At 33.1% G+C, this 16,682-nt stretch overlaps 1 protein-coding gene across 2 annotated transcripts; it reads left to right on the forward strand.

Moving 5' to 3' along the window:
- The first annotated feature begins 1,318 nt into the window (after nt 1-1,318).
- LOC143046759 (uncharacterized) lies at nt 1,319-15,502 on the forward strand. 2 transcript variants are annotated; one of them, XM_076219840.1, is made up of 6 exons: nt 1,319-1,524; nt 2,103-2,260; nt 4,760-4,913; nt 10,751-10,867; nt 12,473-12,548; nt 14,357-15,502. In XM_076219840.1, exons 1-6 carry the CDS (start codon nt 1,506-1,508, stop codon nt 14,544-14,546), a joined length of 714 nt encoding a protein of 237 aa, XP_076075955.1. In that variant the 5' UTR covers nt 1,319-1,505; the 3' UTR covers nt 14,547-15,502. The 2 variants fall into 2 exon arrangements, with proteins under 2 accessions (XP_076075955.1, XP_076075956.1); XM_076219841.1 differs by lacking the exons at nt 12,473-12,548; nt 14,357-15,502 and adding an exon at nt 11,408-11,561.
- Nucleotides 15,503-16,682: the final 1,180 nt, after the last annotated feature.

Genomic DNA, 16,682 nt, shown 5'->3' on the forward strand with positions numbered 1-16,682 from the left:
TTCAAGCTAGTCATCTTCCCTCCCTTTACACATCTTGCTAGTGAAATGTATAACGCTTTATTTTGGCGCCAATGAAATATGGTTTGTGCTGCAAATGAAAAAAATATTTTGGTGTACAGTGAAATGCCGATTGGTGCTAAAGCAAAGCACCGCTTTGTGTCTTTAGTGCAAAAACCGTGTTCCCTGTACATTACTACGTCTATGGTATTTCTACGCACCGCTCGAGAAAGCGATTTATGACCAAAAGTCCACAAGAAACATTACTGCTGCATCCGAGTTCATTTTTGGATTGATATCTAAAATGTTAATGTACATATGAAAATATTTATGTTGAAGAAAATACCCGGGACAGTTCAGAAAATACCATCTGCAAGTTTTTTATTCACTACATTTTTATAGTAAACAATTCAAACGAAGATGTTGTAGTATTGCCAATGAAACAACTCTTCACAAGAGACCAAATGACACAGAAAATCAACAATTATAGGTCATGATGCGGCCTTCAACAGCGAGCATCTCCCATACCATCAGTTATAAAAGTCCCCGAAATGACTTTGCATATTGTGAAATCAAAAACACAATTCACAGTGTGTACGAGGTGAAATGTACATTTTTTGATTGAGTTAAGTCTGCCAATTGATATTTTATCGTATGTTTTTCTTTGTTGTGATGTTATGCTATTGTTTCAGAAAAAGGGAGAAGGTTTGGATTTATTAAAACGTTTAATCCCGCTGCAAATGTTTGCACCTGTCCTAAGTCAGGAATCTGATGTACAGTAGTTGTCGTTTGTTTATGTAATATATACGTGTTTCTCGTTTCTCGTTTTGTTTATATAGATTAGACCGTTGGTTTTCCCGTTTGAATGGTTTTACACTAGTAATTTTGGGGCCCTTTATAGCTTGTTGTTCGGTGTGAGCCAAGGCTCCGTGTTGAAGGCCGTACTTTAACCTATAATGGTTTACTTTTTAAATTGTTATTTGTATGGAGAGTTGTCTCATTGGCAATCACACCACATCTTCCTATATCTATGTACAAAATTAATGTATATTTTAGCTTTTTATGAATCAATTCTACAGAATGTTGATCTTCAATTTGTCTTTGTTTAAATGTATGCCCAATCTGTTTTGTGAAAAAACAAACATATTTGATATGCTAATTAGTTATAAAATATATTCAAAAATTTTAAAATTGAAATTCATTTCTAAATTTTTAATATTATGTACTATACATATTGTAAAATCAGGATCACGTAACAAATGTGTACAAGGTAAAAATCGTGTACATATAAAGTTTCATTTTACACTACTCGCACCTGTATACACATAATTTATTAACTTTTTTTTTATGTTTCTATAAATGTTTTATGGACTACAGTATGAAACATGTTTTTCTGAGTACAAGTTTATAATACTTATATAAAGAAACAGGACTCGGAATTTATAAAGCATGACATCTATACTAGGATTTTATATATATTTAGTTGAAAGTGACATCAACTAATAACAATGACAGATAAGGCAGGATGTAAGTACTTATTCAATTCTGTAAGTAAAAAACAATTATTCAAAGGTCCATTTGAAACTTAAGATACTTAGTTACATGTAACATGGTAAACATACGATAAAAACTGTAAATAACAAAATAATGTTATATTCGGAGACCATGATGATGTTAGATGCCTTCGCTAAGCAGGAGTTGATGATTTCGATGGGGCAAATATATATAATATATAATATAATTTTAATACATGTAAGGGAAAACTATTTAAATTCAAATTCATTCACTTGTTCTGGTCCTCGGTAGTTAAAGGAGTGTTTATAGGGTTTTCCAGTGGCGGATCCAAAGGTGGGGGAGGGGGTCCGGAGTTTAGAATTCCCTTTTTTTGGACGATCAATGCATTTGAATGGGAGCATGTAGGTGAACCCTCCTCCTCCTTTAGCTTTGGTTGGGAACCCCCCTTTTTAAAATGGCTGGATACGAGATATCCATGTTCAATTTTCCCGGTATCTGATAAGCTATTCTGTCATTTACTTAATATGAATATGAATATAGATGAACCGTTTTTTTTAAAGTACATTTTTTTTATTCTTTATATGTTTTAGTTGTGTATTATAAGTATAGTGGTTGCTACCAGAATGATAACCAAAGGTTATTTGACGATGGACCCCATTACAGTGGTGATGAAATGTCCTCTAAAATATGTTTTCAATACTGCAGTTTCAGTGGGAATATTGAAATAAATAGGTTCTTTGCTACCTCTGTAAGTACAGCATACAAGTTACATGTTTATCCATATACAAATAAAGATTGGTATTGTACATGTATCATTTATATTTTAACAAAAAATAGTAAACGGTCTATGTGCACAGATAAAAGTAATACATTGTAATTAACCGAATAATGTCATTCGTTATATTTCGCCGATCTCCGTCTAATCTCCGAATGCTACATTGAAGATAGGCTATAGGCTGCTAAGGGGAATAACATTTTAATTTTGAGTGTCATTGCAAGTGGTGTTCTTTTCAAACAGAGACATGAAACTACTTTGACATGGGTACCTTGATGAATATAGGTCAACTGTGTGAGCCATCATAAATTTAAATCATTCAACTTAAGAAAACGAGCTACACCAGGATGAGTTTGTTAACTGTTATTCAATATCTATGACACAGATAATATCATATATGTTCCAACTGTCTTAGCCATTTTCCCGTCGTCCATTTCTCATCGATTGAGACTCCACATGCATTTTTTTTATTTACCACGAGGAGCACGAAGGGTTACATGTAGAACAGGATGAATTACCCTTCCGGAGTACGCGATACATCAACCAAGTTTTTGCTCTGTCTTTTGATTTTATCTTTGGTATAGTCTGCCCTTTTTGTCAAACAAACATTTGATTCATAGAGTCAGCATTACTCTAGTCTTTTACTGTTTCCGTAAATTCTCTCTTTGAACCTTTTAACATATAATTATTCTCCTTAATATTTTTTTTTATTCTTCATCATTTTGTTTTAATTTGAGAAACATCGTTTTCATGTTGAATATTTGTCTAGGAGACATTTACTATTAAATCTTTTGATTGTTAGACATTTGTTGGTTCCAGATTACCATGGTCATAACTATTAGGAAGATGAGGGCAAATGATGTGCCGAAGACTTTTAAGTTTTGCACAAAACGTTTACTGCTTAAGTACTAGTATTATTCATATTTTATTGTTTTAACATTTGACAACTTTTGACCATCGTATAGAGTTGACCATTAACTATTCTTTTCTTTCGAACTTATAATCTATTTGCGTCCTGTACGATCTATCGATCAGTTAAGTGATTAGCATTGTTGCTTAATTTCAACTGTCCAATTTTATACGGGGTTGCATTACTCAGAACTGAATGCAAAGTACCCGTTCCAATCCTGTAGTATGTCCTTTAGGAGTGTAGCTTGTCGTTCTGTTTATTCGGGGAAAGGTTTTGCCATACATACATAATAAAGCCGTCGATTGTCTGTTGATTTCTTCTTTCTTCATACATTCTTAGTATCAAATCTTTAAAAATCAAATCGGACAGTCTTCGAAGTTGCCAGTTGCTGGTTTTGCGATGACCTCTAGACAAGTACTAATTAACTTTTCGTCCTTCTGATTTTTTATGGATGACTTACATTTGCATCAATACTTCATTTTTCTATTTAAATATGATATACAGTCATGAAATTTCATTTTGTTACTGGTTAAGGCGACCATCTAATTACTGCCAATGCATCAAATATATACATCATTAATTATACGTTAAACATTTTACCACATAAAAACTGCACAACAAAATAATGGATTATTACATGTATGAATAAGTCATACAGAATCGTATGCATTTTGACTTCTCAATACTGTCGACATATATATATTATGAATCAAAATAATATAAATCAGAAATGTGTCTTTAAGTATGATATAACTACTTAATGCACTTAATTATATGTTAATGTTTTATAACTAAAATAGGGATACGGCTCTTGTTTTCCCCCCTCTTATTAAAAAGCCTAGTATTTCATCAATATATCATATCATGCAATTACTGCATGTATCTAACGACGACCAATATAGTAAAGACAATGGGAAATTGGACAATTGAGGTCTGCACATATCTTAAAAATTAACTTTTGATTTCTGACTTTTAAGAAACGATTTCAACAGTTTGTTATCGATTTTAATGGCAGGCAGTGATACTACCATTACAATGTATAAGAGTCATGTTAAACATTTTCATTTAACTAAATTTAGACTAATGCGATGTGGTGTCATTGCTAGCGAGACAACTATTCATTAGAGTTAAAATGAAATATATTTAAGCAACTGTATGAAAGGCACAACCTTTAACTATGAACAAAAACCATACTGTTTCAATACTGAAGACATCAACTTACATGACTTATCAACACAATCAAAGTAAATTCTAATTATAAATGAGTACAGAAACAGCTTTATTTTATATTACATGATAATTGTTTTTCGTTCATTTTTTGTACATAAACTAGGCCGTTAGTTTTCTCGTCTGAGTTGTTTTACTTTTGTCATTTCGGGACCTTTTATATCTGACTATGCGTTATAGGCTTTGCTCATTGTTGAAAGTCGTACGATGATCATAGTTGTTAATTTCTGTGTCGTTTGGTCTCTTGTGGAGAGTTGTGTCATTGGCAGTCATACCACATCTTCTCTTTTGTAATATATATGTTTAAGTATATCAGCATCATTACATTTTCATAGAACAAAAGTTCTTGTTATTGTGGTAGTGAAGAAGAACTTGGATCTGGTAAATACCAAAAGCGGGATGATTCCGAATGTAGTTTGGATTGTTCGGGACACCTGAATGAGAAATGTGGAGCTTTGCTAAGAGCCTCAGTTTATGAAATTTGCATAGGTGAGGATAATTTAAGTCATTCTTAACATCTGTTATAAAAGATAAGTAAGGACAGTAAAACCAGGCTAAACCGAATCATGCATAAACCGAAAACCTGTATAAACCAAACATGTTTCTTTATCACCGTAATACCAACTGTATGCATTGTGAACCAGCTGATAAAACCGGACATCGGCCAAAACGGAACTAAATGTAAGTCCCGAAGTGGTTCGGTTCAAACAGGTTTCGCTGTATTTGTACTTTATAGTGACATATGTCACACTCTTATTAATGTTTCATTACAAATTTATGTGTGTGTAATTTACAATATGATTGATTTATGTTTAAATGTAAACCACCGTACATTTTATATGTCTTTTGTACGGACAGTATCTTCCAAAAATGTTACAATTGCCTGAAGCTAATTTTAGGTTTGTATTCGTATTAAGAAATTTGATTCCAACACTTTTTCTGGAAAAATATATGTGTATTGTTGCAAGGTGAAGGTAGAATACGTTGTAGAGAATTAAACCAAACATAACAATTAACGGACGCCAAAATTAGTTAAGATATATATCGTAGAGCCAATACAAAGAAGTTTAATCTTTAATTATATATCAAAGGTACCAGGATTATAGTTTAATACGCTAGACGCGCGTTTCGTTTACATAAGACTCATCAGTGAAGCTCAGACCAAATGGTTTTTAAGCCAAACAAGTACAAAGTTGAAGAGCATTGAGGTCCAAAAATTCCTATAAGTTGTGCCAAATACGGTTAAGGTAATAATCTATTCCTGGGATAAGAAAATCCTTAGTTTTCCTTTCTAAAAATTCAAAGTTTTGTTAACCGTAAATTTACAAAAATGACCATATAATTGATATTCATGTCAACACCGAAGTGCTGACTACTGGGCTAGTGATACCCTCGGGGACGAAACGTCCACCAGCAGTGGCATCGACCCAGTGGTGTAAGTAGTAAACTATTATTCACTATAACTTTACAAGATGCACAGTGGTAGATATTATTGAAATAATTGTGCAATTCGTGATACAAGCTTGAAACTTGGTATAAAGGTTGACTATAGGATAATTAAAAAAAATCAGTTACAGGCCATAGAAAAAAATCCATTTTTTTAAGATGGCCACCGCTGATTTTGCAAATAGCGTCATATCCAATTGGATACCTTTCGTAAATTACAGTTCCTAAAGTACGACAAAGCAACACATAATGAAGAAAAAGTAACTTCTTAAAAGTATATATAATAATGATGCTTTGTGCTAATTTTCATGCTTGTATTATCATTTACACAATTCCCCCGATTTTGCTTGCTAATATCTCCCACTAGCATCGATGCATTTCGGTTTAACATCACAGGGTAATGTTACATGCATATCAGAACGATATCATGATGACTGTTACTCATATGACGGTATAATGAATAGTTGTCTCATTGGCAATCATACCAAAGCACTTAAAACAAATATAGGAATATCCTGCTTATTGATGATTGACCTTTTTAAATTACAGAAATCTATATGTGTATCTGAACAACAAACTTGCTTTAGATAATAATTTGCACATTTGATTTTAATTTTGAAAGATACTGAATGAATTTCTAGATAAATCAAATTTAGAAATTAAAAAAGTACTACGAAACTAAGGTTCCAACTCCCTCACTGTTGACCATACATGCATTTTGCTATTGCTTAAATTTAGCCCCGACTGGTCATACAGTTCTTCACGTTTATGTCTCGCATACATCAATGGCGTTCAACGTTGTGGATATAAAAGAACCGGATAAAGGCAGATCAAAGAAAGCTTTTCTGACGCTTGAAATTAATAATATGAGACACAGGTCGTTTTAGTCGTTGAATATGAAATGATAGATATATATAGATTCTTCCACTGCATCGAGTGTAATACGATATAATTTATTCCACTCGAGACAGTTAAATTTTCAAATTTAAAACGCGAGGCTTGCCCGAGCGTTTTAAATATTTAAAATTTAACTGTCGAGAGCGGATAAATATCGTATTACACGAGATTGGTGGTGGAATCTGTTTCTCTAATGATTTTCTAACATTATGCAGGCAAACGTATTCCTTCTTTTCGAATGATCTGCAAAAAGATGTGTTCTTTCTGTGTGACGTCGTCAGGCATGGTCGCCTTTTTTCATGCCGTCACAATAGGTAATTCAGAGGAAAGCAAGAAAATTCAACGTCATAATAATCTGATTTTAACCAATTAAGTACTGAGATCAAACGAACCACACGATTTATCCCTTTCTGCACCTATTGTATAAAAAAAATAATCAACGTGTGGTTCGTTTCGACAAGCCTCGCGTTTTACATTTGAAAATTTAACTGTCTCGAGTGGATACATATCGTAGTACACTCGATGCAGTGGTAGAATCTATATTTACAGTGGAGATCACTTCTAACCTCTCATTAGAACTGTCAGAATATTCTGTCATAGAACTGTTCTAACCTGTCCTAGAACAGTTCTACCTAGAACAGTTCTACCTAGAACAGTTCTACCCTAGAACTGTTCTAAGTAGAACTGTCAAAATCAGTTCTAGGTAGAACTGACTAAATCAGTTCTAGGTAGAACTGTCAGGATCAGTTCTAGGGTAGAACTGTCTAAATCAGTTCTAGGTAGAACTGTCCAAATCACTTCTAACCGTAGAACTGTCAGCAGAACTGACTAAATCAGTCAGGACTGTAGAACAGTTATAAATGACGTCACTGCAGTAAGGACACTTTAGAATTTAGAAGAAATAAATCACTTCCAATTACTTTGCTATATATTAAATAGCAGATTTTCTATATTTTTTACTGATCAAACGACTTTTATTACGTTACATGTACAAATATCGAAGTGAATAGAAGGTTACCCAACTCATCGGAGAAATATTTTTATAAGATTGCATACGGAAACATCATTGTTTACGTTTCTTCGTTCCCCGTTTTTAAGTCTCTTCCTAAATAAAACTCTGCATTTAATTCATGGAATTTTAATCGTAATTTACCTTGTTTGCCTTGGATTTACATTCATTTAAGATTCTGTTTGGACAATGTTCAAACGAAAATTTTACGGTGGATGAATTATGGGATATTAATGAAAAAAGTGTTGTACAACGTAAAAAAACTATATATACATAATTGCACCATCTCGTCAATTTAGCCAGACTTATCCATAACGATTATAAATGATATCTGGCAGTCTGCAACTCAGAAAAATATACTGGATCTGAACATGAATGAAACATTTGCCCCTGGACTTTTGACTACAAACAAAATCGTGCATTTTTTTTTTGCCTTCTTCAAATTATATTAACAGTATACTATTCCAAGAAGAGAACTTCCCGTACATGTACTTTTTATTTTATTTTTAAAATAAAGTATATGAATCAGTCATGTGAGTGTTGGATGATGCCATTAAATAGTTTTGTTTAAAAAAACAACATCACAAACTACTGACTTAAACATGTTAAAAAGTCTATTTAGCATGTTTAATGACGGTTCATTATTATGGATACAGAGAGGAAATAACGGCGCGCTAAATTCTTAGATATGGTATAAATACACCTTGTCGCTATTTGTCTGCCATTACTGGATATCACACAGGTTCCCGTAAAATTTTGACGTCATAAAACAAAATATCTGACGCCACAATGGAAAAGTCATTGTTGTATGCTTCAAAAGTTCAAGAGGCCGGGTCAGCCAGGATTAGCGATAAGATGTATTGTGTTTCAAAGTTGGTGTCATTTTTATCATACGATCCGTCCTCACATAGAAATAATATTGGTTTACCATGTTAACAATTAGGCCATATGTACATGTATATTTACATGATAAAGTGTAAATAAGTTCAGTTTTGGTTGATGCGGTCAAATAATTTTGTTAAAACAACTCCCACTCAGTCTGATATATCCAAACCACTGAAATTTGTTTACAATTCAATATTTTGAATAAAAAGAGGACTTGCTGATATTCAATATTCATTGATATTGCTGTCATTTGAATTATACAATCCATCGTAATATGTATTACTATAAGTGATTTAGTATGCGGCTATATATATATATTAAGATTTACATAACAAAGTGTAACTATGGTCAGTTTTGGTTGATGCTGTCACATATGGTCAGTTGTCAAAATTGGTTGATGCTGTCAAATAATTCTGTTATATATATGAGTCAGTCTGAGATATCAAAACTACTGAAATTAGTTTACGATTCAAAATTTTGATGAAAAAGAGGACATGCTGGCACTATAAACTGATGTGAGGATAATTTTATTTTCCAATATTGCCTTCATTTATATTAAACAATCCATCCTGATATATAAATATACGTGATTTACTTTGCGGCTATTAAGATTGACATCATGTACATAATAAAGTGCAAATATGGTCAGTTTTGGTTGATGCGGACAAATTATTTTGTTACACCAGTCAGTCTGTGGTATGAAAACTACTGATATTTGTTTATGATGCAATATTTTGAATAAAAAGAGGACATGCTGGCATTCTAAATTGATGCAAATGAAATTAGGTAGCATTGTGTTCCAATATTTCTATCATTTGTATTTTCATGATCTTACAATCCATCCTTACATAAAAATATTACAGATTTACTATGCGACTATAAGAGTTACATAAAAAAGAGCAAATATGGTCAGTTTTGGTTGATGCGGTCAAATATGGTCAGTTTTGGTTGATTCAGACAAATAATTTTGTAACATGATTACATGTTACTGTCAGTCTGAAGTATGAAAACTACTGATATTTGTTTCTGATGCGATATTTTGAATAAAAATAGGAAATGCTGGCACTCTCAATTGATGCGAGAAAAAAAATTGTGGTCATTGATTTCCAATATTGTAGTTATTTATATACTACAGTCCCTCTTGACCTAAAATTATAACTGAACTACTGTGCAGCTATTTAGATTTACATAAAAAGAAAGCAAATATGGTAAGTTTTGGATGATGCGGTCAAAAGATTTTATTATACAACTCAGTCTGAAGTATGAAAACTACTGATATTTGTTTATGATTCAATATTTTGAATAAAAAGAGGACATGCTCATTGGCAGATCAAGGGGGAGGGGGGGTCAGGAGTTGGAACCCCCTTTTTTTTGACGATCAATGCATTTGAATGGGAACATATAGTTGGAACCCCCCCTTTTAAAATGGCTGGATCTGCCCCTGCATGCTGGCACTATAAATTGATGCGAACAAAATTGTTTTCCAATATTGCTGTAACTTGTATAGTACAGTCACTCTTGGCCTAAAATTAAAACTGAAGTACTGTGCAGCTATATAGATTTGCAAAAAGAAAGAGCAAATAATGTCAGTTTAGATTGATGTGGTCAAAAGATTTTTGTTAAAGGCACTGGCTACGGTTACATGGAAATGTAACAATAATAAAAATATTATTGTTACATTGGAGACTAAATGCCGGAATGCATGGTTGGGTAAGGACCTGTTTAATTACGAATGCATTTTTTATATTTTGTGTTAATGCTAATTTACCATTTATCACTTGGGACTGCTAACCTCTTTTCGTTCTATTATTTTTTTATATATATATATATTGCACAAGTATATGACAATTATTATTATCATTCATATGATGATTGTATTCACGTCTATTCTATTATATACGGGAAACATAGAGCAAAGTTGTTTTCATTCTGTACCAAATTGAATAGTTGATCTCATATGTTACATTGAAAATAAATGATTATCTCGCTGCGTTGAAGACCCATTGATGGCCTTCGGCTGTTGTCTTATCTTTGTTCGGGTTGTTGTCTCTTTGACATATTCCCCATTTCCATTCTCAATTTTATGTAGGGAATGCATCTGATGTACAGGAAGCAGAAGAATCTCGGAACAGAACATTCCCTAGTAGCAGTGAAGTGTCAACAACCAAACCATCCCATGGTCTTACAAGAACCGGCGGTGACATAGGTACGCTACTAGTACATTTATCATAAGATTATTTATAAGTGCTAAACGAGCTAAATGGTCACTTATGGAAGAGCTGTCTCATTGGCTATCATACCACATCATGTATAACTATCCTTACAATATGAAATTCTAGGAATCTCTAAACTCGGCTGGGACAACAGTTGATGATCCAAGGGGGAAGGGTCGGGGTTGGTCCCCCTTTTTTGGACGATCAATGCATTGTAATAGGGTTTTATGGTTGGAACTCCCCCTAATCATGGGTTCGGAACCCACCCACCCTTTTGAAAATGGTTGGATCCGACCGTGGACAGTACTGCAAAACCATATCGGAAGTATTTCTTAATTTTCTACCATGTTGGACTGAACTGATACTAAGTAATAGGGCATCAATGTTTGATTTGACCGACACATACGAATTTTTCGATAACTTCTTTTTGTTGAAATTAAAGAAATTTGAGACACAATTTTCATAGTTATGGCGTAAGAAAATTTCATTAAAAAATGCTAATTTCTTATAATATTCTTTTTCTTTTAATTCAGAAGATTTGTTTGATTGCAACTAGAAAACTCCCCAACAGAGACCAAAGGACATAGAAGTTACAAAATGTAACAACTTTTAAATTAATAGGTCACCGTACGGAATTCAACAATGGACAACACCAATACCGCATAGCATAGTAGTTTTTGTAGAAACACCGTTCATAGCCAAGAATGTAACAAAATATTTTAAGGCATACTTCCTTATATACACACGTAGCTTATTACACAATCCTCTTAATTTTAAGTTCCGTAGTTGGTGTGCAGATAATTTTCCAATCACAAATATACCAACAGTTGATACAAAAAAAAAATTGTAAAAGTAAAAAAAAATATAGTAGACCTTTCCTATTGTAATTTATCAAAATTGATGGAATTTGTTTTTTGTGTTTCCTTACAAACTTCACTTGGCTTGCTTCAAAATTTGCAATGAGTTGGTAAAAGCCTTTTAAAATAGCTTAAACTGAGAAAAAAAAACCCAATTATATAACATTTATTGCGCCTACACATTAACGTAGTTTTTTTTTCAATTACCGAAAGTTATTCAACTTGAAGGATCATTTCAACTTAAATTTTGCAAACCATGTCTAAACACCCCGTCAGTACACATCTATCGGATTTAGTGTAAAGATGTCATACACAGACTAAAAAATGCACGCTTTATTAAATGTCAACATATAGGTATAAACACGATGTAGGACCACAACTTGTCAAGTATTCAGATATAGGAAGATGTGGTGTGAGTGCCAATGAGACAACTCTCCATCCAAATAACAATTTATATAAAAGTAAACCGTTATATATGTCAATGTACGGCCTTCAACACGGAGCCTTGGCTCACACCGAACAACAAGCTATAAAAGGCCCCCAAATTACTAGTGTAAAACCTTTCAAACGGGAAAACCAACGGTCTAATCTATATAAAAAACAAGAAACGAGAGACACGTATAAATTACATAAACAAACGACAACTACTGTACATCAGATTCCTGACTTAGGACAGGTGCAAACATTTGTCAAGTGTTCAGAACTGTATAGTATTATAAATGAATCTTCTGTTCTTTGCAGGTACTGCAATTGGTGTATCAACAGTCCTTGTCTATTTACTCGTTGCGAGCCTTATATATTTGTTCGTGCTTCGAAGGTAAAGAATACATTTGTACTTATTAGAATTACATGTAAACTATGTAAAATTTGAATAAAACAAATGCACCGATTACACGTAATATAAACTTCGTATCTCACTATCATGTTTATTATGTCCTGTATTTAATATACACTTCAATTGTATATCATACTTACTAAAAAGTTGATGAACAAATAGAAACTGTCTGAGTAATGTTCTCGTATTTTCTGAAAAAAACTTTTTTATCCTGGTTCGATGTAAAACAATAGTCAAGTAACTCGCAGGTTTTTTATGACGGTACATATATATATAAGACTTTGATATATTCTGAAACATTCAAAGACGATGAATGTTGGTTTGTTTCGTAGGTTTCTTATATAAATTCAATTTTCAAACAGTAACAAACTTTGAACAGAGAAATTTTGAACCCAAAATAAGTTAACAGATGTACTCATTTGCATAATGTCGATTTTTATGAATATCCGACGTACTCATTTGCATAATGTCGATTTTTATGATTATCCGACGTACTCATTTGCATAATGTTGATTTGTATGATTATCCGACGTACTCATTTGCATAATGTCGATTTGTATGATAATCCGACGTACTCATTTGCATAATGTCGATTTGTATGATTATCCGACGCCGCTCAAATGGAAAAATAAAAAGCACAAACACAACAAACGAATGGAAACCAACTGTTATATTCCTGACTTCGTATAGGAGTTGATTGGTGGATTGTATCTCTTGTATGACACTGTTATATCATATCAAAACTCAAATTACTTATTTTGTACGTAGTGCATAAATCTACTGGTATACTATGAAAAAAACTTCCTTCGTACATATGCACTCAACGTATATTGTTTTACCATATTTGTATTATTTTGTAGTGTGCCTCCCTCTTGAATTTATCTCCGAAAACTTATTGATAACAAAAATGAAGATGCAAATCTAAATTTTAATAAAATAACGATTTTAAGCGTTTTAGCATTAATTGATTACAATTTAACAAGATGATGAAGCGCAAACATTTGAAAACCAAGGACTTGTACATATTTATAAACGTTTGGAGCTTTATGACCAGGTTAAAGCAAAATTCAACTGAGGTAAACTTTTCCTGATTAAAAGCGAACCTTATTTTTGTCAGTATTTTTTATTTATTAATGAATATTGAATGTTACTTATCTTTTAAGTCAACTTTAAATTCTATATCAATACTTATGGTAAATTTGAAAGCAGAAAATGCCTTGTGGTTGTCAATGAGGGAACCCAGTCTATCTATAAATAACTGCGTAATTCGGAACAAGTGTGTCTGTAACTGCGTACTTTGGAACAAGTGTGTCTATAACTGCGTACTTCGGAACAAGTCTGTCTATAACTGCGTACTTCGGAACAAATAGCATACAGTTTTGTTAAGGATATCATACAGACCATAAATGCAATATAGAAAGTGAACTAGGGAAGGGGTCAAAGAGACAACAACCCGACCAAATGACCGACAACAGCCTAAAACCACCTATGGATGTTTAACGCAAGAAGAACATCCCGCACTCGGAGGCAGGCTTTAGCTGGCTCTTAAACCGTTATTATACTAACTCAGCGTCATACTAATTTCCGAAACATATAAATGAACCAAAATGAAAACAAAAACATATAAGACTATCAAAGACTAGAGGTTCCTTAAATTGAACAGGCGCAAAACTGTGGCAAGTTAAAACATATCTCAACCTTTCCCTTTTATAAATTTCTATAGCCAATGTGGAATAAAAAACCCACAGCAAAATGAACAATTCAAATCGTTTCTTTCTCTATATTTTCAGACCAAAATCTAGTCCTACTAGGAGACTTACAGAAACACGTCCTCACCACCAACATGTTCGGAACCACATAAGTGTTCCGTCTATGACAGATATTTCCGAACAGACGCTAATTATTCAGAACGAGACTCCTATATATGAAAACACAGATTCTGTTAATCTTCCTAGCGAAATAAGTGAAACATCTGTTTAATATCATTTGGAATATGAACCAAAACAGGGAAGAAATTTTGACACAATTGAAATATAAACTGGTGTAGGTGAATTTCCGTCAAAGTCAAGAGTTAATACCAGAAACCAGGGAAGACGTGACTGATAAGTTTTTAATTATATTGAACTTACATTTTACGATGAGGAAGTTCGGACACAGATTATTAGTTATAAACACGAGTTACCTACCAATGATGTTCATAAAATTATATGTAAAAAAATTAAATGTTATGTTTAAAAAAAATGTTAACAAACCAAATAAAATAGAATTAAATACATGCACGTGGATAAAAAGCAGAACCACAACAATTGTAAAGTTTTAACCCAAATTTATCAATGTATAATGCTCGAATCCAAAACAGTCAAAAAGGCCAAATAAAGTACGTAGTTGAAGAGCATTGAGAACCGAAATTCCGAAAAGTTTTGCCAAATACAGCTAAGGTAATCTATGCCTGAGGTAGAAAAGCCTTAGTAATATATCTTCAATAGCACAGAAAAGAATAATACAGCCTGCACTTCTTGGGCAAAACAATACCACTGCCAAACAAAAAAGACAGATCATAATCGTGAAACAGGAAGCTTGACCAGAAAAAAGACTTAATGCAGAAAAACGTACTAAATTAATCAACTCTTAGGAGGGCGGAGAAAATGACGGCTTTGGACTTTCTTGAAACACAAATAGGAGCTGTGGAAAACATGGCTCCTATCCTACAGTCCAGCGACAGCCAAGCCCCCCACTAACCCTTATAAGGAGAGTGAAGATCCACTCTGATGTGTACAACTTCGCAAATAATGCACATGAACCGCGTGTGCATGTAATCTGAATGACTTAACCTTGTTATTGCAACAACCGGATGCTGTTTGATTGAAATTGTGCGTATTCCACATAGATTTGAATTGTAGCGAGCAATAATCAATAACTTAAACTTCTATGGCGAGAGAAAAGTATAGTAGCTAAGTTAAAAACTAATACGACATTGAATATATATATAATCAGATTTCATTTCTCCTCCATTATATCATGTATGTATTGAAAAAAAAACATTAAAAAAGTGTCTTAAACGACTTTTGAACAAATGAAATTGCTTGATTATAGTGCAAAACTAATTGAACACGATTTTGACATTAAAGTATCGATTAGTGATACCTAGTAGATTATTTCAAAGAAAACACGTGACAGAGAATCGACAAACGGTATGGTAATCCAGAAATATCGAAGGTACTGCTCTTCAAACCTGTTGATAATGTTCATAACAGACTAAAAAGAAGAACTCACTTCCATATTAACTTCCGATATTCTCCAAGAAAATGAAGAAGAGAAATACATAACGAAAATCCAAAGCTTTGATGGTTGCTTAAAATTGATGACCCTGAAGGCAACTTTCATCAGTATCTGTCCAACTATCGTATTCTCCAAGTTTACTGACAGCATTTAAATCAAGTGTCAATGTACCTTTTTAAACTATTAATCCCTAAACGTTAACTTCTGCACTATAAACAGTGGTTGCAGTCCATGTTGTTGGATCTCCCAAAACTTAGAATGAATTGAAATTATACATGCTATTATAAAAATAACATAGCTGAGAGGGGATAGAGCAGATTGGAACCCCTCGTAAAAGCCTTCTCACCCTTGGCTTCGCCGCGGTTGACAATGTTTTCTCTGGGTAACGATATCATCTATGATTTTTCTTTTAAATTCTAACATGACGTTCTTCAAACGGTTTGAGTACACATCCATGGTGAAATAATATCGTTTTGGCTGTTCCAATCGTACTCCTGCGGCATAAGCTGTTTTATGAATGAGCTACTCGACGTCATAGAACGATGACGTAAAAATATAAGCATTATACGGGTAAATACACGATTGTGAAACCGAAAATCATCAAAACAAAGAAAAGTAAATGAACGATGCTAAAATGTGTTATAAATGCCATTAAGTTTTTTATATACATATACGACATATACGTACAATTATCATTTAGAGTCATCAAAACCTATTTAAATATGTTATTGTAAATAGTTTGTCACTTATTCAGTTTGCTGTTCTTTATGTCAATTTAATAGTGCGTTTGTTTATGGGAACGACAAACAATTCCTTCACCTACAGTGCTTCGATCCA

Source organism: Mytilus galloprovincialis, chromosome 9 (genome assembly GCF_965363235.1).
Source record: "Mytilus galloprovincialis chromosome 9, xbMytGall1.hap1.1, whole genome shotgun sequence".
Lineage (NCBI taxonomy): Eukaryota > Metazoa > Mollusca > Bivalvia > Mytilida > Mytilidae > Mytilus > Mytilus galloprovincialis.